The sequence below is a fragment of the Falco rusticolus genome, chromosome 1 (assembly GCF_015220075.1).
Source record: "Falco rusticolus isolate bFalRus1 chromosome 1, bFalRus1.pri, whole genome shotgun sequence".
NCBI lineage: Eukaryota > Metazoa > Chordata > Aves > Falconiformes > Falconidae > Falco > Falco rusticolus.
Genome location: NC_051187.1, coordinates 99,685,396 through 99,708,596, shown reverse-complemented (window position 1 = coordinate 99,708,596; position 23,201 = coordinate 99,685,396). Strand labels below are relative to the sequence as shown.

Sequence of the window (23,201 nt, the reverse complement as noted above, 5' to 3'; positions counted from 1 at the left end):
CTTCCGCTCATCTGCCAGAACAATGGAAGCCTTCATGTGCCGAGTCAGCTATCCCACAACCACAATCCACCAAGACCAAATGCATTCCCTTACTACAGGTTTCTTTAACCATGTCTTATCACTGAAAAAGCTAGATAGCTGCATCATTTCATGTAAGACTCCTGGAGTAGGTAAAATCTAGGAAATGAGTACATATTTTAAGGAATAAACCCCCAAAATATTATTTGATTTCTGATACACTACTGAAATAAATAAAGTTATAATAAAATAATCATGGGCCAACTCTGCCATTTCCTCCCTCCCGGGCATTCCCTGTACCAATAAGAAATTCTGGCATTCCAGGAGAAACCTGCACACAGCTGGATGGATGGGCTGGACAGCTGAACTCTTCACTCAAACTATCTGGTGAGTACAGATACCACTGCAACTTCTGAGTCTGAGCTCACATATTTGAATGTGTTTACCGGCACAAAGACCCAAATGAGCAAGTAAACCTCAGAAGTTAGCTGAGCAGGGTGTTTTACCCCAGGCTGTAATGAATTCTCAAGTCTCCTGTTGGTTTCAATCACAATCTATGAGGAAAATATAAAGTAGATTTAATTCATTTTCCCAGTTTGTTTCTAACATGCAAAAAGCTATAATATACACAAAGCCAAACATGAATCAAGCATTACATTCTCTCACTGTAGATCCATAATGTCATCCCCATACACATGCTCTGGTTTTGCTCACAACCCAGTTGGGACTACATACTGCCTAGTAGTCTAATTCAGATGACGTTTCAAGCTGGCATCAAGATTTCCAGAACTGACTGACATGCACATGCATATATGTGTAAGTCACATCACTGAGGGTTATCCAGGTAAGGAAAATTTGTCACATACATAGCTTTTTTATGGCTTGTTAGAAGTACACAGTCTCAACTTATGTGAAGGGATTTATCCTGAGACCTTGACAGTTTGTATTCTGTAACTTTAATAAGAAATGTACCTCTAAATCAGAAAGCTATGTTTTGTTTGTTTGAGGTTCCTGGGAACCCACTGAAAACCTCCTCCCAGTAAAAAGGAAGCCTGCATGCAAGCAATGCACACACTCTGAGGTTTGTTGTCCCCTGGATGTATCTAGTTCATTGCAGAGTCAATAACATACGTAAAGAATATTCTGAAGTCCTGCAAGTTTCTAGAAGAGAAACTTTGGTCCTTATCCAGGTACAAGCATATTATATCAAGCTCAGAATGTAACTGAGAGATAATATCTTCACATCTATCAGGTACTCTGCTGAGGGGAACTGAGGTGTCCCAGAACATCAGCTGATGCCAAACACTAACCCCAGTTAAGCACATCTTGTTTTGTGAATTTTAATCCTAAGAATAAACTCCAGGAACACTAGTATTCGAGTTCTAGAGACAGCATCTTTATTGTTGGTTCCTGTGCTAGCTCACTGCATAATAAAATATCAAGTCATTACAATACTTCTACAGGCATTCATTGCCAAAAAAACCCCAACAAAATCCCAAACAAAACTTCAAAAGGACAATTTTTTTTTTTTTGGGGGGGGGGGGAGGGGGGGAAGTGCAAAGGGAGTAATGGTATTGAAATTCTTAACAAAAGCCCACCAGGGTCTTTTAATTGATTTCAACAAGTCTTATATTAAGCCTTCAGTATCTCTAAGATAAGGTGAGGAATTCCTTTGCTGGTGAAAAGCAAGAGCAGGAGAGGTGAAAACTGTCACAGCTACAGCTGTATCTTACATTTGCTCTGGACAGCCACTAAGTGGCACTTAAACACCTCGTCTTAAACCATGGTGAATCTGCAAACTGTTGGGAAAGGAGGACGGCAGGGGGGGAAGGAGTTATGAGCTCTGGGGACTAATCCCTTTTGAGAACAATGAAGTTCACTTCCTGCAATTAGAGAAACTTCCTACGGGCCTGACTATGAAAATGTTACTGGCAGAAATGCCTTACGGTGCTCTGCGAAAGCAGAAACACAGCACAGAGCTCCGCAGATGCGACTGTTTCCTCTCATAAATCCCAGTTCTGCTTCGGGAATCGGAGTGCCTCGTTCCAGTAGATCATTACCCGCTATTGTGCCATTTTGAAATATGCACTTAAACCAGGAAAATGAAAGCGCCTCATCACTCCTGGACTGCAGGCCAAACTAAAGGGGCCCTAACGTCTTAACACAACTGCTAGAAATGCCACTGAGTCCAGCCTCGGTTAGAGATCTCTGCAGGGACCAACGCTATTTGTACTTGGAGATGCACATTAGAATGTGATTTTAGTAGTCAGCAGAGAATCAAAAAGTGATGAACGGGGCTTTGCTTTTCTTAAGGCTTTAGTACATTATTGCTTCCTAGACATGTGTCATTCTCTCATTTGCATTTTTAATCAAAGAAAGAAACCCGATTTTCCTAATAGTGGTGTTGAATCAACTATGTTAATTATCCTGAATATGTTAATGAATTACAGTTATCAGGGTTTTTTTTAATCTGCTTTTAAAAGTGCTTCTGTTCCACTAAAAATCTTCCTCAATGAATTAATTACAGAAATTTGAAACCATTTGCCCTATATATGAACAACATAACTGTCATTGGAAAAAGTCTAAAGATAAAACCAAGCAGAATTATATATACTAGGTATTTTAGGTGCTAACCAAGCAAGCAGCTGCAAGCACATTCAATGTCATTATTGCAAGCATGTCTGTTAAATTCAGGCTAGTTCCACTGAAGACAAGTGCATACAGGCTTTCAGCATCAAAGACTCAGAAGGTTTACAGACGATTTGCTTTTTAGACTCTCAAAGAAACAGCTCCATTTCAGTTAGCCATAGGTTTAGATATAAACCTACACCGCCAGACATTAGCTGCAAGCTCTATTTTTCACCTTTGTGCCAAATGTGGCCTCCAGAAATCTCAAGAGTTAAGAATTTTATCCTTCATTCTCTCTTCCTGTGAAAGTTCTTTACCTTATGATTGAAGTACAGCACTGAAGCAACAAAGCAACTCAACAAACCACAGTACATCATGATCACTAAGAATACAATTTTTAAGCACATTTGCATGTGTGAAGCTGGTTTTGTGAGGTTCTTTTAAAGGCTGAAATAAGAATTTTGCAAATGAAAAGCATTCAATCAGTTATGTAGGATCAAACTTAACCCAATGCAAGAAGAATCACCAGCAGCGAAGCTCTTTTATGACCAGCAATAGATCTCAATTACTGTCACTCTGGGAAAAGTGGGGGGAGGGTGGGAAAGAAAGGAGGAGTCCACATCAACCAGCAGTTCCATACAAAGGACAAACCAAGTACAAACTGGCATTATCCACTCAATCCTTGTATCAGATCCTCGATGATCAACCTTCAGGGCAGACACACATATCCATTTAAGCCTGTATTTGTCCAGTCACACAAATCATTCTTTAGGAAAATATTTCCCACAGCCCTTCCCGGATCTTGATGTCCACAGAGAGGGTAAAAAAACAGAAATATAGAACAACTGTGTCTACACTGGGCAAGGGAAAGCACTGATTTTATGACAGTGATTTGTTACTATTATTCACTTTGACATATGACAGGATGGGAGATTGTGCTGCTAAAATAAATACAGCAGTTATATATGTGTCCTCTGCTTTGGTTTTCTGCTCCACTACAGCTAAAGAGCTCACATCTGATGACCTTGAGGGCACAGCATAAACGTCAGCCCCATGCAGGCAAAACTAAATGAAAAGATGATTGCATGGAAAAATGAGGAGCTATTGCAGGAAGGTGATTTACTCAGTATCATAATTTATGAATTGGTATTTTCATATTTTAGTGTGGATGGCTTGAACTTGTCCATTAGGGCCATTTTAAAGTCTGAAAAAAAAAGAAAATGCAGTCGCCTGAACATGAATGTCCATGTTTAAGTAGCTCTAAGTTTTTCAGAGAAACCTGTGACGCAGAAAAGATAGAAAGGTTTTGATTTTACCAGTCTTGAGGAAAGATCACTGATGTAGGACCCAGTCCTACAATCTGATTTGTGCCAGAACCACTCTTGAGTCTGTCTGGAGAGTTTGTGCTAACCTGAATGACAGATACAGCCTTTGTTTATTCACATATTTGACAAAAGCTATCTTCCCACGTGTTTAAAAACAGATTGTACACACTCTGATTGTTCTTTTTCACCAACTACATTACACTGTCCATAATACATTATTGTATTACATGCCACAAAAACTTAACACTGTATTAATAACAGTAGGTTTTTATAGAAACTGTTCTTTTTCAAAGCAGGGTTTTTTCTCTTCTAAAAGAAACCTAGCTTTAAATTGCATACAGCTATCATTGTACCATGCACCCATAAAATAATTTAAAAATATCACAACTGCACGTACTTTATTTTCCTTAATATCATTAAATGAAAAATAAACACCACCTACTGAATCTAGATTAGACTTTCTGACTTGTGTTTGGTGGTCAATAAGGAAGCATTTTTCAAAACATCCTCTAGTCTTAAATTAACTTCACCAAGCCATAGCAGTGGGTGACTGCAGGAATAACTTCATCATTAATTATTCCTCTTTGTAGTATCATATATTCAGCTTAATAGTCAATGTTGCTATATAGCAAACAGGACTTCTGAACTCTTGATTTGTATATGCAACCTGGGTTTCTAGACTCACTCTCTTTCTCACTCAGAACATTTCCACAGGCACAACTTTTTTTTTTTCTTTTATTCTTTTTGCCTAGAATTTTCAGCTGGCTGTGAGTTGGTTTGAAGCTGTAGGTCTGACTAGGCTGCAAGGCAATGAGGAGACCCATTCACTTCCTTTGTGCAGATTGCATCCAACACCTTTGCAGTAAGGTGAGCTGAACAACTTTGCTGTTACCATTTTGTTATTGTTACCGCTTGTGAAGCTGGGGAATTTAGTATGTTCAGCACTGGGGTAATGCATGGGTAAACACTGCTTCTCAACTGAAGAGCTGAATCCATACAGTTTCCAAATTTTCACATTCATCTTTCACACCGAGTTTCAAGCTTTTCAATCAAATCTAAATACTACAGCATCACCAAACTTTTGCAAAGTTTAGGAAGTTGGTCACAGAGGTTGATTCATTTCTTGGTGAGGGTATTGCTTAGCAAAGCAGAAAGAAATTAACCCAGCTGAGAAAACGAAATAAATAAAGCACAGGATGAGTACCAGAAAGTTCGTGTCAGAGTGAGGGTGAACCCACAAAAATGAAGAAATTGTCACATGACAGTATTTCACAACACAGGCAACCCCTCAAAGGCAGGTCCACTAGTAATTTTAAGACAGTGAGGTATAAATCATGGAAATGTACTACTAAAGGCTTTCCATTCCCATCACCATAACAGCAGCAGACACAAGATTGTAAGAAGATTATTTACCAGCACACAGATTGTTCCCATGTTGTTGATGTCTTCTTACAGCAAGGATACTCCACCTTTGTACTCACTGGGAAGGTACACAGTGACTTCTTCTCACACAGTGCTAGCAGGACAGACTTCAAAGTCTCTGACACTTTGCCTAGGTGGTTCTGTGTGCAGAGGCCAAGCAAGCCAGCAAGTCCCCCTGTGCAACTCCATCCTCATAGCCCTACTTTCAGAATCTATGTCACTATACAAAGAAAGAACATCAGGTTTCCTGCTGCACAGCCCAATCTCTTTAGAGTACCTCTAGTGCTACACTCTACTTCCATCATCTGCTTTTGAAAGTAACAGGAAAAATTTGTCCCAAATTATTTTATGTTTTCACTTTAGTTTCCAAATTTATGTCAACTTGGAATTTGACAAAACACCTAAGGTGAACTAGTTGGTCTGGAGCAGAATGCAATTCAAGTTACCTTAGCCCTTAAAGCAACTCAACACAGAGCTGGACAAACATCAATGCCAGCACAAGGGAAAACACTAACAATGTACATCAAGGAATAAATCAGAAGAGAAAAGAATAACAGAACCACCTCTTTTGACAAAGGACAGCTGTTAGATCTCCTCACTGTATCATCAGATATTACACTTGAACTAAAACCCCATGGCAGTTTAAGACCGACTGAATTGGGGATCTGAGGTCCAGCCTTCTCTCTGCTCTATATAGTGCAGCCTTGCTTCTCCATGATTCACAAAAGTACTCATGAAACTGTTCTGTTATCAGGTTAGGATACTAACTTAATTGAAATTGTATCACTTTTCCTTTTGGAATATTTGAAATTGCTCTGAACTGCCTCACTGAGTGATACGCCACAGTGTAATTCAAGACCAGGGGAAAAGGTGGGTATGTGTAAGCCAGCAAGCAAGCGAGCGCAAAGCCACCAAAATCTGGACTGAGACTAGGTTAAGACATTAAGAACAAGTTTCTTATTGGAGATATGCAAGGAATCTCTTCTTTCCATGAGGAGGAAGATTTTGAAGGAAACTCTACTGTAACTCTCAAGGATGCTGGGCCATTATAGCTCAAATTACCCATACTGGACTTCATAGTCCACAAGCATCTTGTGTCAAAAAAAAAAAAAAAAAAAAGACCTTGTAAAACCAAAGGAATTGTCAATAGTCAGATGAGAAACCATCACAAATCTGCTAATTATGTTTTAGCCTCAGTTCCACTCAGTTCCACCATTTTATATTTCTGCTACAATCCCCAACAGAAAAAGTGAAAGAACAATAAATAACCTTGGCAAAAATTCTGGCTCTAAAATAAAGTGCACAAGACAGCACAAGTAAAGCACAGCTACTTTCAATTTAAGTCAAAAAATATGCTAACAATGTCATCTGATACTGTGACTTCAACAGTATAGTATTCTGTAAGAGGTTTTATTAGTCATTCAGTAGCAGAAATTTCTGTATGATTTAGGAGAATGAAGAGATCACAAGAAAATATAATTTTTCATGTTGCTGCTGCTTTTTTAAGAGTGGGAATAGGCATCTCTTTACAAACCATGTGATTAATTTCATCTTCTTTGGTAAGACATTATCTCCAACTTAAGTCAGTAAACAGAACTGCTATTGCACAATGACTTCCTCTATGCGGCAATCACACATGAGGTTGAGTGAAATAACACATTATTTCTTATAAAATTAGGGTGAGCACAGGAGCACTTAGCTGAACAGGGACGTTACAGTCACTTTAGGGTCTGACAAGAGCCCCATAAAGGCTTGGGATAGTGCTGCTAGGGACAGGGACATTGGCTACTAAAGCTCCCTGAAGTAAGAGTTCACATACATGAATCCTTTGAACAGGTCCCAGGACAGAGCTGGTGTAGTCACAGTTATGCTATAGGCTCAGGATAAGCATAAAGCCTGATTAATTGTGAGTCCAAAGCACAGCTGGCTGTTTGCATTACATAGGACACTTAAGATTTACATAGTCAGGTATATAAAGTAGGTCAAAGTTTAGCTGTGTAAGTGCACAAATACATATTTGATTTTGCATTTGTTCTGTTGGATTTTTTTTTCCTTCTGTTTCTTACATTAATTTCCCCAGTTAGCATTTGGGAGACAGGAGAGACTTTCTAAGCCAAGAAGCAGTGCTAGCAATTTTCAATTACATAGATTCCATCAAAAAAACCCAACCGTGCATAAGAATAAGAGGCAGAAAACAGCCAAATTAAGCTTTCAGTTGCACTGAAATAAGACCAGTTACCTCATTTTGTTTCAGTGTTTATGCTTTTTGCAAAAGAACTGTGTTTAAATCTCCCTAGACTCATCAAGCAGTAAAATACAGTAGGAAAAGATCACCTCCATCTGTACAATTATCTTGCCTGAATTCTTTTAAGAAAGGGATATGGTGCTATTAAAACCGAGATAGGCTGTATCTTAGAGTCTAATGCAAAAACAAGTGGTGTAAGAATCCTCAGTCATGAAGCTAAGCCTCATGACAACTGCTTTCGAGTTCACTGGGCCTCTGCCATTCCTTTTATAGATGAATAATGTGAAGCTCCCTCACAACATCAGCTCTGTGCAGTCTCAGAGAGCTAAGTGTTGATTATCTGAAACCAGCTTCTCCAGCACATAATCAGGTCACAAGCAACAGAGAGTACTGCATTCCAGGTAATACAGCATGATCTACTTAAGTGCATAAGCTATTATAACCCATAAAAGTAGGTGAAGGTTGTTTAAAAACTTAGTAACTGTTTAAGCAATTGGTGGACCAAAAATCTCAAGACCTCTGACAAAAGGAAAGATCACTGCTGTAACCAAGCAGCTCAGTAACAGGGCAAGCGCTACATTTTAAAAAGTGCCTTAGCCCAAGGAGATGGGACTTACCTGTGTCTGCTATGGGGCGGATCTGGCATAAGTAAAGTCAATGAACAGGCTCAGGTCTCAAGCAGCTGACCTAGTCTGCTGCAACACTACAGGCACGGCAACTCTCATGGTAACATTCCTGCAGCTGTCAGAAGCCCAGCTCCTGGGCCAAAAGCTGTCCTTGATTTATGATGCTACAGAATGAAGATTCAGAAGAAGCAACCAGACTCGTGCAGCTCTGATCCTGCTTAAATCATGAGCAACACTTCTCTATAAAATAGAAAAGAACAGTTCCATCCAGTGTTTTGCTATTAGAGCATTAACAGCTCTGATAAACACAAGCATATATTACAGGCTGTTATGACAATTTGTGTCCAGACTCTTGGGAAGAATGAAGAAGGAAAAAAACCCACGACCAACACCACCCCAACTCAATTTAACCCTTACAAAATCAGAACTGAAATTTTTACATTTCTTCATACTCTAGCTCTGCATCAATCATTGATAATGTCACAGAAGTATTTCTCCTTATAAGACATCAGGCTCAAGTTTCCAGGCTGTCCCTCAAATCCCCTAAACCATCAGTTCCTATCACAGAAAGAAAAAAGGAGAAACTTTCAAACACTCTTGAGCACCTGCTTCACTAAAAAAAAGGTGACAGTGCTGCTGACTTCTGCTCTGCATATAGGAATTTATTTCACCCTGTGACCAGGAAGAACAGGTGGATGAGGCAGTTTACAAGAAATAGCTTCACATTTGCAGACTCTGGTCCTGATGGGGGACTTCAGCTACTCAGGTATCTGCTGGAGGAAGAACACAGCAGGGCATAATCAATCTAGCATCAATGACAACTTGCTGACCCAAGTGACAGAGGAGGTGATGAGGAGAGGTGCTCTGCTGGACCTGATGTTTACCAGCATGGAAGTTTGTTGGAGATGAACCACTGGGGAGGGTCCAGCAGAGGGCTACATAGATGATGGAACATCTCCCTTGTGATGAAAGGCTGAGAGATCTGGGACTGTTTAGCCTGGAGAAGAAAAGACTGAGGAGGGGATCTTATCAATGCATACAAATATCTTAAGGGGGAATGTGTCAAGAGGCTGGGGCCAGGCTCTTTTCAGTGGTGCCCAGCGACAGGACAAGGGGCAACGGGCACAAACTGCAGCACAGGAAGTTCCATCTGAATATGAGGAAAAACTTCTATGCTTTGAGGGTGAGAGAACGCTGGAACAGGCTGCCCAGAGGTTGTGGAGTCTCCTTCACTGGAGACATTCAAAACCCACCTGGACGCAACTCTGAGACCTGATCTAGATGAACCTGCTTTAGCAGGGGCATTGGACTAGATAGCCTCCAGAGGTCCCTTCCAACTCTGACTGTTGTGCAATATGCAGGTCAAAGGCAGTCTTGGCTGCAGTGACCATGAGATGGTGGAGTGCAGAATACTGAAAAGCAGGGCAAAACACACGATCACAACCCTGGGCTTCAGAAAAGCAGATTTTGGCCTCTTCACGGGTCTACTTGAAAAAGCACCATGGAATAAAGGCCCTGGAGGGAAGAGCATCCAAGAAAGCTTGTTGCTATTCAAAGACCACCTCCTTCAAGCTCAAGAGCAGTCCACCCAAATGAACAAGAAAAATATGCCTGCATGGATGAATGAAGAGCTCCTAACAAAATTCAAACATAAAAAGGGAGAATACAGAGGATGGAAGCAGGGACAGGTAACTTGAGAGGAACATATACACACTGAGCATTGCAGAGACATGATTAGGAAATCCAAAGACCACTTGAAGTCAAATCTGGCAAGGGATGTCAAAGGCAACAAGAAGGGCTTCTAAACTACATAGGTGACAACAGGAAAACTAGGGAAAATAGGGGCCTACTGCTGAATGGAGCATAGGATGTGGAAAAGGCTAAGGTACTGAATGCCCTCTTTTGACTCAGACTTCTGTGAAACCAGTAACTTTTGAACTGTTATTCTTTATTTACAATAAATATAAAAGTATAAGAAAGGACAGGACAACCTTAACTTGCCTTATTTCTAAACTAGCCCAGGGCATTATCAGATAAACTAGTGACCAGTATTCCATTTGCCAGCCAAAACATCCATCAAATAAGATTAAACATATTTAAGTAAAAAAAAAATAATCATTTGGTACACTAAAGAAAGATCAACATAATGGCATGTGGAATTACTGTTCCAAACTGAAAATAAGAACAGAAATTACTCTTCCTCTGTAATGTTTTGGCTATTTTGTATCTGCTGGAGAGAGGTATCACATGACAGTGCACGATTAGCTTCTCATTATCTCTCTCTTTTGTTCCTCAGTGAACGACAAGCTAAAGCAAGGGGTCTTACAGAAGGAAAGGGGTGCTGTGCTTGTGGAAAACGAGCTCATGAAGGAAACAGCACACCTCACCCACAATTCCAAACACTTTCTAACTACCACATCTCAAGTGTATTACAAAAATTACAGTAAGTTTTCAACAACAACGATGTCAATAGCATCACATTTCTGTAGAACATAAGCAAGCATCAGATCAGACACTGCTGGGAAGATACGCACGCTGATAGCATGTATGTTTTCATTGAAGCCATTGCATTTGTACTCTACCCAAGCACTCTGGCCAAGCTGTTCAACAAGGCTGTGGTCTTATGATGAAGGTCCTAACCTGCAAGCACAGATTAACTGGACAGTTAATTTTTCCTCAGCTTCTACCTTCATTACTCAACACAGTATGCATAATTCCCATCTATGACCTATCAGTAGTCTTCATAAGCCCCCTGCAGGAAATATAATTAAATCTAGCTCCATTCCTGAGCACCTACAAGGGATACGCATTAATGCTTCAGTCCCACCCTCAGGCAGAAATTAACCAACCATAAGGCCCCATCAGAACCTCCATAGAATGAGGGTGAAGGGATAAGCAAGTCCACTATCTGTAATTAGTGGAAACTTATTGAGGTTAAACACGAAGAAGGATGGAAGGCTACAGATCCCACAGCCAACAGCTCTGCTTAGAAAGGGAAATCTAATCCATAAGAGAAGCTCTCCCTAGGCTGTGTAAACCCACCCTTTTAGTACTAAGTGGAGTGGAATGATCTCTATATGCATGTGCTTGTTTTCAAGTAACATGCCAAGGAGCAGTTTGCCACGAAAGCTTCTCTCATCCTTCTCTACTTACTGCTATACCAGTAGGGGAAGTGAGCTGTGTACCGCCATGACGACCCAATGGAAATAAATACACAAGAACCTACAGAGTGAAGACAAAGACCCATGATAGGGCACTGCCTTTTCTTTCACTTCTAAAGAGAAGCAGAACAAATAGTTCCTTGCAAACAATCCTGATATTATTTAGTATTAATTACCTGTTTACTGATTTCTTCTCTAAAGTGGATATTCTGGTAATGGAGCAACAATGAATTTAAAAGCCCTGTATTCATATGCAGGAAAAACATTCATGTGTTCCCACACCCCCATCACTTCTAGATTTTAGCGTTAAAAAATGCTTTTGTATTAAACAGTAAAATAATCTCTCACTAATCAAGTATGTCGTTGCTCAATTTGTAAATATAAAGGAGCACAACTACAGCTAATGGACTGCAGTCTATCTGCAAAGCTGAGCTAAAAGCCTGACCTGACCATTTCTGGTTTTCTGCACTTTCTACCACTTCCACTGCTATTCCTCTGTCTGCATGAAGTTCAAGTTTCTTGTCCTCCTCTTCAAAGGCCTTTACTGACTGTTTAGTCTTCTGCTCACCTGCTTTCATCTTAACATACTAACCTTCCTACTCTACTTCCCCCACAAACATCCTTCTGCCCTCTTTTTTTTATTTATTTATCCTAAAGTGGGGACTTATTTGCATACCTACAAAGTACCTTCTACTTCATATCCTCAGTCAGACCTGACCTAACCTGAGAACTCTTTGTCAAATCTCTACTACAGATTTATCCTTATCCATGCAGATACAAAGTACTGTGGCTCTTGCAATTGACAATATTATTGTAATTAGTAACCAGTTGTTTTGTTGTTTGTTTTGTTTTGTTTTTTAAATAGATGAAGTGCAATTACCACAGAAGTCAGGATGTCCAAGATGGCTGGGTGAAGAGTTATTATGAACACATAGACTGTGACTAAACCTATCTGGACTACTGTGTCCCTCTTACAGAGCTGAAGCAAATAGATAAAAAAGAGCCTTCAGGAGCAAGACTGCCAGCACAGGAGTCTGAGTCACACAGGCTGCAAAGGTCCAATTTCTAAAATGTTTTTCTTCTGAAGCTGAACATACGATGAAGCAACATAGTGCTAAAATTCTTCATCTCAACTCACTTGCTTTTAACAGACAGCTCCCTCAACTTGTAACAAAAGTATACAGTACACTCCTATGCTTTCAAGTTGGGTATCTGCAAAACAGGTAGCATTAGTTCACTCTTGATAAATACACAAGCAGCAATTAGCTAAAAGGAGTTATGTGACAATATTCAGAGCAGAGTAACAACACCCTATAAAGCATAAGGGACTTACTTAAAAGGTAGATTAATCGGAAATTTCACTGAATTTAAGTAAAATGAGCAGGGCTTCACTTCAGAAGGTAAGATTTGTTGAAACATAGTTCCACAAATGGAATGTCTACCTCCAAATTAAGAACCTAGCCTGCAAAAAAGTCAAGAGAAATCATCTTTGCAATCAGGGCAAATTAAGAGACCAGGTAGAGGGTAGTTTTTGAAATGACAGATAGCTGTGTAAATCTGGGGCTAAGCAGTTAAAATAGGTATCAAAAAATTCTGGGTGATGTCTCCAAAAACATGTAGACAGCTACAAATTTAACTCAAGACTTACTTCCTTCTTTTTCATTTCAAAGATGTCTAGGAATTTGATCAAACACAAAGGAAGTGCTTCAATCCTCTGTTGCAAAAGAAAATGACTGGAGGTGATCAGTGCTGTGTACTCACTATATTCCCATAAAAATAACAGGCAAAAATAAACACATAAGCAAACTGCAAAATGCATTTACTAACTTCTATCCAATGCCAAGTTCTGAAACATCTGCTCATTATTCCTGCTGCCTCACATACATTTGACATTTTAACTTGACAGCATTTCTCACTTGAATGCTTATGATTTACAACATATTTGCCTTCTAATTTACCGGAACTGCCTTCTTATCTGGGGGGATTTAACTAAAGCTGTTTCCATATGTTTTGAGCTCTAAGCTTGGGACCATGGATTTGGAACTACACAATGTTTTGCTATTGGGCAGGTTGGCATAAATCCCATGTGCTGTGTATATTCACATAATACTTCCAAGGTGGTTAAGCAGGACATCTCCCATGAGTCAGGCAAGCAGCATGTAGCAGGATGCTGTTTTCCAGCATTGTAACTGGAGTCTACACTCAAGAGGTGAAAGATATGTCACTGTTTTGTCCCCAGTAGATCACAATAGCTTTGTGCCAAATCCTACTCACCTTACTCATTCACAAGTTATTGCCTCACATTATTCTCAAACAAAAGAAGAGCGCAACTATTTTTAATCCACCTTTTCAGCAAGGACACAACCTGCTCCTAGGAACTGCAGACTGCGCCATATCTCACCCACAGTGTGAGACGTGCACACCCAACTCCTGCCTCACACCATGCAGCAGCAAGCCTGCATATCACAGTTCCAGCACTGCGCTGTTGCTTTCTTCCACTCTCCAACACTACCTGCCAGGCTCTGTGGATTACAGAGCTAGGAAGAGGTCTCCACAGTGTCCTGTGGTTGGAGGTATGCTCCAAACCCCCTCCTCCTCCTGCAAGAGGAGGTATCTCTGTTTCCCAGTCACATAGGTCTCAACTCAGAAAAACAGAAATTTGAGAGGTCTGACCGCAGGATTAGATAAAGTTCACAGTGACTTAAAGGTGAAATCCTAGCACTAGTGACATCAACAGAAAAACTCTCACTGACTTGAGGGCCAGGATTTCAGCCCACATCCCAAATTAAAGTGTTCTGTAAACCAATGAAACTCAGGCTCTGATCCTGTAGATCACTTCACATACTGAGAAATTCAAGTAAAGTGATGCTTATTGGCAAGTTTTAGTGATCTTACACTGTAGTGAAAGGTTTCAAACAGCACAAAAGCAACTCCAGTATTGCTTGCTTCCATCTTTTTTTTCTTTTTACTTACTTTTGTCTGATCATCAGCTTTAAATACATAGCAGATACTTTGCTGATTTGCTGCTCCGTCCTTTATCAGACAAGCAAAGTAGCTTGGGTCATGGCTGTTGTGAATCAGTTTGTGGACATGCTGTGGTTTGTATTCAAACAAACTTGAATAAATCAAAGGATCCCACTGCTGGATTTTCCCTGTGTCTGGTTCACATCGCAGACTTGCTGGTGAAACATAAAGTCTGATTTGGCTGACGGTGGGTTCTTCTTTGGAAGACTTTGTACTGAGCATCCGGATCTCTGCCACAATCCAAGGCAGCATTGACATGGTGGTTAGGGAATGCACTGGCAGAGAACCAACGAGCTGCAGACTGAAACTTGCAGAGAAATCACTAGATGTTTGATACTTTTTAACTTCGAATGTTATTGGCTCCATTTTACAGTCCTTTAGGAAACCTGGACTAATTCACCAATATTTCAGCTCCATGGATTGACGGTTCCGTTGATTAAGGAACTGAAGAGCTCTGAAAGGAGAAGAAATAATTATATAGGTGCTGGAACTGTATCAAAAATGAACTATCAGTAACACAAATACATAATAGCTTACCATCAGAAGAGACATAATGATCATCTACCATGACCCATCTAGTACATTTCCCCTACATCAGGCCTTATGATTTCAGGTCCAACGAACATAATAGTACTAAATATGTTGCTTGGAAAAAAGTCAGTCCTGATTTAAAAGTCGCTTTACAACCCTTGCTAAATCACCCAGTAAGTAACTAAATTCAAAAACGCACATTCTTTCTGACCTGTGTCTGTTTCATGGGCAGGCACATGTGGATCACACTGGCCTATTCCAATCCTAGATTCACAGAAAGAACTCAGCTGAGCTATTCTGACCTTCATGATAATTGAAGTCAGTGCTTGCTGAGGCACCTTCACATTTGAAAACAAAAGAGATCATCTTTCTTGTTCATAGGTAGATGATTAAGAATTTGGCTACTAACATGGAGTTTCTTCCTTGCATGTAGTTTGCCAAGTGATCACGGGCTATTACAAACCAGACTCTTTCATTAAATAACACCCCAGAAGTTGTCATCTGAAAGAGCTAGCAGCAGTCAACTGTTCACTGATAAACTTGTCAGATAGCAGAGATAAGCAACAATCCTTACAGCATCCCACTAAAACACAGGTGAAGACTCACAATTCACGATTGCGTTTTAAGGCCTATCAGTCAGCCAGGAATATTTAATGTTTGCCACATTGATACTGTATAATTGCCATTTCTTAAAATATCAAAAGGAACTAAGTTACTATAACCATGTTTTACCTAGCATCTACTACCACTACTGTTATTACATTTTAGTATTTATAGTAATAAAATCCAGTAATTTCATTTCTCTATCAATTTTGGTTTGCAAATACAGTCTATGAAAACACACAGATTGGCATTTGTTATACTGCCATGTCTTAACTCCTCATTAATTGAACCTGGTTTCAGCTGTTACATTATTTTGTGTGAGACTGATGAGAAGCTGACAGGCCTATAATTGCCTATGGTTAAATGCCATGACACTTGTTTAGCCTCAGCCTCCTGAGAGTTTCCCATGAAAAGACATATTAAAAACAACATGAGCAGTCCCAAGAACTTCTTACGAAACATTTTAAATTATATTTGAGCAAGTATTCAATAAATGACATAGGTTTACTGTTGCCACAGTATTTCTTGCTTTTGTTCATTTACAAACATGATCAAAAATAACAGTATTTTTCTCATGAGTTTTCATTAAACTTTGTCCTTTCTTTCTCCTTGTAAAAATACTTTTAAACTGAGTTTCTAACAGTGCTTCACCTTGTTGAAAAATCAGGGAAATTCTAGGATTTAAAAAAACTTCAAGATGGAAATTCATTAACTGAACAAGTGTTTAAAATGCAACCAATTTGCAAATGTCTGAGTGGGAAAAAATGTTTCTGCAGTAACCGGCAAACTGTAAAAACAAAAGAACTGCAGAAACCACATTTGGGTACATTTACTTTTTTGAAACTTTTCCATCTTTTGACAAATGAACTCTGTAGCAATGCTACCAGTTCTAAGGATGCCAAATTTAGCCAAAGAATCCAATAGTGCAGGTTTTAAAGACACTATTTGACATCATAAGTAGCATTCTAGATGTGCAGAACAATTTTTTTAAAAGCCTTTTTGTAAACATCTGTGTGTGTTGTCTGTGTGGGAGGTATGGGAAAAAGGGCCACGAAAATCCAGAATCTGTATGCCACATTTCAATTATACTGCAGCTCTTTTTCCATTTTTTTGTGTTTTGTTTTGCTTCACAAACAAGAAATCAACCATCTTTAAGATGAATACAAATGCATTGGATCATATAGGATAGTGGCTTCGGGAAGCATTTTTACACCTTATCAACACAGACTGCTAAACACAATTACCATTATAGTTTTGCATCTGTCAGTGTCAAAAGAGAATCAAAATGGTCCCTTTGCTGAACTATTACAAATTTTTTCTTCTTAACTGCAAAAATGAAAAATAGCTCACCAACTGCAAGGAAGACTGGATTCATTCATAACTACAAAGGTGTGTAGTTCAAAATGCATAAAAATTGAGTTTTCAGCTTTTAGTATTCTCATCATTTAGTGGCATACTTAATAATATCAGGATAAGAAAGCCTAAGACAACTCTATTCTTAGTTGAAAACAGGAAAACTGAGCTACTGCATGGATGATGACCACGTTTTTTCTAACCATATTTCTCAATTGTTTCGTCAGAACTCTTCTTTAAAAAATAGAATTAAATGAAGTGCATGTAAAAATAAACAGTATCATCCCCATTTAATTCAGCTTTTCAAGGAAAGTAAGTTTCATTTGGACTACCACCACTACCATGCTCTTTTACCCCAGACCTTCAAGGCACTGCAGCCTCAGGTAGTAATAAATATCACAATTTAATACAGTACTTTGCATACCAACTCTAAGGACTGAACAGTATGTAAAAAAACCAGATTGATACTCTGTCATATTTAAACAAACAATGTACTGCTGGAATGTATTTAATATAAATGCAAAGCTTCTTGGCATTCATCTCATTTTAACAAAATAAACACCTCGCAAAGTCAACAGCATAAATATGCCAATGTCCACATTTGTTATTTCTAAAGAAAAACAGTTAATACTAAATCAAAACAGTTAACTAGAAGTCAGAAAGCTAGGGGTTTTTTCCTAACATTACGAGTGGCTAAAAGTGCAGTTTCTCAGAGCACAAGTTTAGTACCATCAGAAGATCTTCTTATCTAACCCATATCATTCTGTACGTTTCATCTCCCTTTTCCAGCCATCCTTTCTTTGTTTCCCCCCCATTTCATCCTTATCTTAGTTTACATGCAAATCCCACCAGAAATTATACCAATTGCATGCTTCCAGCATTAACATCCTGTAAGTTTACACCAAGGACTAGGTTTTACTTCATGACCATGAGGTATTATGTACATGCTTAATTTAGACCTAAAAATAGTACTGTTCATCTCAGCAGGCCTATTTCCAGCCATAAAATTAAGCATACATCGTGGCCAAAGATTATCTGTGCTCTGAATCCATTCATGTCTGCCCTGACTACACCACTCACAACACTGGCACCTTCACCCATCTCTGGTTGCCACCACTCAGTTCATCCCATCTAAAAAACTTGGCTGTGCAAGTGCCATACCCATTTACCATCCATATTAGTACAGTACGCTTAACAAGCTTCCTCTTCCTCCCAAGCGTCTGCCTCTAACTCAAAAACAGCTTCTTCAAAGTGAATGCTTATTTCCCCTTTAATCCAAGAGGGAACAGAAAAGGTATAAAAGTAAAGCTGCCCACTGTCTTCTTCCACCTAAACTTCCCTTGACAGCTTTAAGTGCCATTCAGCTCCGTTAATCTGGGCTGCGAGAAGACTGCCAGGATTTGCTTCGCACATAGGCTGAATGTCTCCAGTCATTCTCCCATTGCTCATGGGCATAACTGGGACAGATCCTCTTTCTCCTCTCCACTGGCATCTTCTGAAGGATCTCCTTTACCTTTGCACTCACAGCTGAGTTTTGCACAAACTTGAGTGACACTCCCCAGCTAACAGCTTTGTTATGTCTGGGAAATGTTAATATTCACCAAACTGTACTTAATGTTGCCACTGTTTAACTTGCTTTGTTTTAGCTGTACTTGCTCCATCAGCGTAAGAACAGCCAGGCAAGCTGCAGCACATACGATATTTACACAAACCACACAAATAAATGTAACACCACCTTCTATAACTAGGAGACACCAGACAGACTCACTAGTGTGAAAGACACATGGGATCATACATGTGCACTTTGTCCTCAACTGCTCTTTCACTGTGGTCAATCAAGCCTCTTCTCACAAGCGGGGAGCACTCTTAGAAAGCATGTAACACTATGCCGATTGTCCTAATCTAGCAAAATCTGATACTGCATTTTATAAAAGTATATACACATCAGGCTCTTGTGCTCCCAAATTAAGTTGTATTCTCATCTTTTTACGTGACCAGAAACTAAAAGGGATGCCTTCAGAGAGAATTCAGGGTGATGGCCAGACAGCATGAAGGGGACAGCTACAAAAGTTAGTACTTCTGCCACTCTGGACTCCAGGTCTTCCATGTATGAAGGTACATCTCTAAGCATCTGTGCATCATGCAAGACAGCATTCCTCAAACCTCACCTACTCTCATGAGAGCAAAGACTTTATCACCAGGACAAAGCACAGGCTCTGGGTGCCATTTGGTTAGATGGGGCCAGGTCAGCTTTGAGGTTAGGAACAAAAATCTTGTTGGGTACAAAGAACAAGTTGTGTTAAAAACCTAGGAGTGTGGGGCACTGGAAAACAGCTTTTGGCAGCTAGGGGAAAAGCAGGCAGATTTGGGATGGACTGAAAATAATACAGGAAAAAAAGGCAAAGAAGGGAGAAAGATTGTTCTAAGCCAGAAGAACGCAAATAAAAATAAAGCAGAAACTACAACAATACTGAAGAGTTATCCTTGTTCTGTTGTTTCTTCCGAACTGGACTAAATTCAATACAGACATGCTGCCAAAAGTTTCAGACTCTTGTTCAGAACACAGGTAACTACTGACCTAAGCAATCCTTCACTTTCCTTCAGCTCTTCACCTGGTTTGGTAGCAGTTGGAGTGCATGAATCCACAGCAGAACTGACAAGTTCAGAAGATGGGTCAAGCAAGGAAGCAGTCAGAACTTCCACACAGCAATGATTAAATGAGTCTGACTTGTGAGCTGTTGAACAGAAAAACCCCAGCCTCCTCAACCTTTGCAGTTCTTATGAGAGGCAACGGTGCAGTTACTCCACATCAGGCTGCCGATATGACAACAAGGTTTTTTTCTGTAAATCAGCTTTCCTTCTCCCCTCCAAGAAGCTAAGCAAAACTTCCAACTGTACAGCAAGGTCTTGTGAAAAACAACTGGTTCAGCTCTTCTGTGCGTGGCATTAGTGCTGAACCCTGCAAATGGAATCAGGGGCACTGGTACTGACTGCACTTCACCACCAATTATTTTAGCAGAAATATCATACTACTTAAGGATTAGGAGGAGCCCTGGCCTGCAGCCAAAGCTCTGGAACGCAAGCCGAAACTAAACACCACTTCTCCCTCTCTGTTTGACCCCTGACCAAGACTTACATTGTCTTCACTCATGCCAACAGATTTCTCTAGCCACCTAGCAGGATATATAGAAAAATACAAATGAGAATATGTGTTAGGTATGTCATGATATGTCACTGCTGAGTGACCTCTTGGTCCTTTTATGCTTCCATCAACATACATGAAATGACACTCTGCTCTGCTCTGGTGTCACAACACAGCATCCATTAGATCATTCTATAGGGCTGCTAGTTGCAAGCTTTATCTTTTTTTTTTTTTAATTTGAGGCTTCAAACAACACTTTTGGCCTGGCTTCTACTGTGAAATAAGATTGTTTGATATCATACCACAGGTTGCTCTCTGTTTTCAAATAGTTTTAATTTAACTTAAACTTGCACTTGGAATCATGATGCACCCTTCTGTTACAAGGATATTCTTTTTATCCCATAGCTACTTATTATCTGCTGTTTCCTTCTGGAGCAATGGCTTGCTGTGGGCAAGTCCAGAAGTCAATTTGACTCCAAAATTACTCTTATTTTCCATTCATTAAATGCTGACTTCTAAAAGATACTTTTCAATTCTGTCAGCAGCTTCAGACATGGCCCTGAATAATGTTCCACCATGTACTCTGAGCAAGTAGTTTGGTTTTGTGGTAATAATCACACCTAATTATTTACCAATACAGCCAGTATTTATGTCACTTCTCAAATAGGTTAAGAAAATTAAATCGGCTATTAATAAAAAAATGGTCCAGCAAAATGGTACTATATTCTTGATTACAAACATACAAGTTCATAATCAACTATCAAATGAAGAAAATTGCTCACTTGCTGCCCTTGACACTTGCTGCTATTTCCTTAATAGAGCCCACAGAAATTAATATGCTGATGACTGAGGTCTTCTATGTCAGCCCCATACAGACCTGAAAAAAAAAAATTGGGCTGTTCTACCACTGAGAAAATCTTTGTAAAAGAAAGCTTGCTAGGTAAATTACATTCTGAATGCCATTCCTTTTAATTCAATTGCATATCGGCAGCCAAAATACTTACATCCAACTTTTCAGTTAATCAAATTATAAAGTAAAAAAAGCATCAAGTCATCCACGTATCACTGAATGTGTTTCACATTCCTTCCAGCCTGTCATTTTTCTCACCTGCAAGCATTTCTACTTTTGCACATTACCTATGACTTTCAGCATTTCCATAAAACAGGTTGTGACAAATTTCCATTTCGGCACTTACAGGTGTTAAAAGTATAATCATATTCATCGGTAGCTCACAGGTATTTGCTATTCAGGAGATGTGTATTTTTATTAACTTCGACCCACGATGTTCCTTGATTTCTCTGGGCTTAAGAGCAGGCACAAATCCTATCACCTGCGCTGCTAAAGGCTCCGACAGCAGATCTGCCATATTATCCTCTCTCCCAAATACAACACAGCATACAAAGGTCTCGATCTTTTCGAACTGAACTATAAATAACCACATTTGTTTCATACCTCTCATGAGCGCTGTTTCGAGAGATCGCTCCCTTGTTAATTTAGTAGGCGAATTTAAAGGGCCATAACAACGCTGCGCCAGTGTGGGGCATTGTAAGGTCCAACCCAACCGCTGCCGCGGGGAGGCCGGTGTCACCCCCACAGGAAGAGCCGCTGCGTCGCTTCAAGAAGGAGCAGGTCCCGGGAGGAGTTACACCGCGCGGTTCTGCACCGATGGCTGGAAAGTGCAGGCGAGAGTGAAAAAAAGAGCTAAACGCAGACCGGGGCGCATCAGCGGTTAAAGTCAAGCGGGTCTTGTTACCCTGACGAGACACAGGCTCTCCCAAGACCCTGCCACAGCTGGCCGCTCCCGTCCCGCCGCCCCACAGAAATACTGTCCCCAGAGAAAGTGCTGCGACTTTCCCGGGAGCTCCCTCACCACCGACGGCGCGACCCTTCCGCGAGAGGTGGGAGGGCGGCACGGCGCCCTACCCGCGCCACAGGCACGGCGCGGCGCCCCGGCCCGGAGCCGCCCCCGCCTCACAGCCCGCTCCCCTCGGCCGGCCGCGCGCCGCCGCCACCCGGAGGCCGCATACGGCGCACGGAGCAGCCCCGCCGGCCCGCAGCCGCCCCCCGCGGCGGGTCGCTTCGTTTCTCTCCTCAACTCTTTCACTTCCTCACAGCTAAACCCCGTTCTTCCTCCTTCCTCCCCTCCCGAAAGGCAGCTCGGCCCCACCAGCGCTGCTCCCGCCGACCGGCCCGCAGCGGAGGCACAGCGGCCCCCGCCGCCGTCCCCCGCCAGGCCTGGAGCCGGAGCCGGGGCCGGGGGTGCCCGGCCGCCGCCGCTTACCGCCGCCTCGCCGCCGCAGGATGTGCTCGCCGCAAGGAAATGCCTTCGGCGGGCAGCGCCCGCGGGCTGTCAGGCGCCGCCTGCCCACCTCCCGCTGTGGGGAGCGGGGCAGTGAGCCGCTGACGGACGCCGGGCCGGAGGCGGGGAGGCCACACCAGCGCCTCAGGGCACCGGCCGGGCCGGGCAAAGGGGCTGCTCGCCGCCTCCTGTTTAGGGCCGGGCCGCCCCACCCCTACCTGCCGACGGGCGGAGGCGGGGGAGGGCCGGGCAGTGCACCACCAGCTACCGCTCGCCGCCCCCCTCCTGCTGCCCAGCCAGTGCGGGTAAAAATAGCAACAGGCGGCGGGTCCCCGGCCCGGCGGGGGCGGGAGTGACAGGCGCCCGCCAGGGGCGGCCAGCGGCTGGCAGCCGGCGACAGACGGGCGCCCACGTCGCGACAGCGGGCAGCTGAGGCCCCCTGCCCCGGCCGGTTTCGACCCCCTGGAGGAGCATGTCGGCGGCGCTCCCCTGCGCGCCTGTCACAGCCTCTCATCTCCCGCAGAATACAAGCCATTGCCGCCTGGGCTGGCGAGCGCGGGCTGGCGGCCAGGTTAGCTGAAGCGGCGAGCAGAGGCGGGAAGGCGGGAAGTTCGCTCGGGGAACTGGAACGTCCCGCACCTGGAATTGCAGCCGTCGCGTTCCCCCCCGGGCCTGGGCCCAGCCCCGGCTGTGGGCAGCCGGCTGTGGGCTCACCTTCCCCGAACCACCTTCGCACCTTGCCTCCCACTTCTTCCCTGCACGACAAGCCGCACACGTATATGTGTATGTATATGAAATGCCTGTAAGAGTTGGCGCTAGTTAG

The 23,201-nt window shown here is 41.8% G+C and overlaps 1 protein-coding gene across 10 annotated transcripts in view; it reads right to left on the bottom strand.

The window, feature by feature from the left end:
• The window catches only part of TBC1D1 (TBC1 domain family member 1), a 113,868-nt gene extending 91,183 nt beyond the window's left edge, over window positions 1-22,685 (bottom strand). The window contains exons 1-3 of one of the 10 annotated variants that reach the window (XM_037391031.1): window positions 22,361-22,685; window positions 21,532-21,748; window positions 14,399-14,903 (exon numbers count right to left, since the gene is read on the bottom strand). In XM_037391031.1, the coding sequence (XP_037246928.1) occupies window positions 14,399-14,815 (417 nt within the window). In that variant the 5' untranslated portion in view covers window positions 14,816-14,903; window positions 21,532-21,748; window positions 22,361-22,685. Of the gene's footprint in view, window positions 1-14,398; window positions 14,904-19,514; window positions 19,656-20,860; window positions 20,956-21,531; window positions 22,096-22,360 lie in introns of those variants that run through there. The other 9 variants (XM_037391039.1, XM_037391051.1, XM_037391060.1 and 6 more) reach the window with 9 other exon arrangements.
• Window positions 22,686-23,201: the final 516 nt, after the last annotated feature.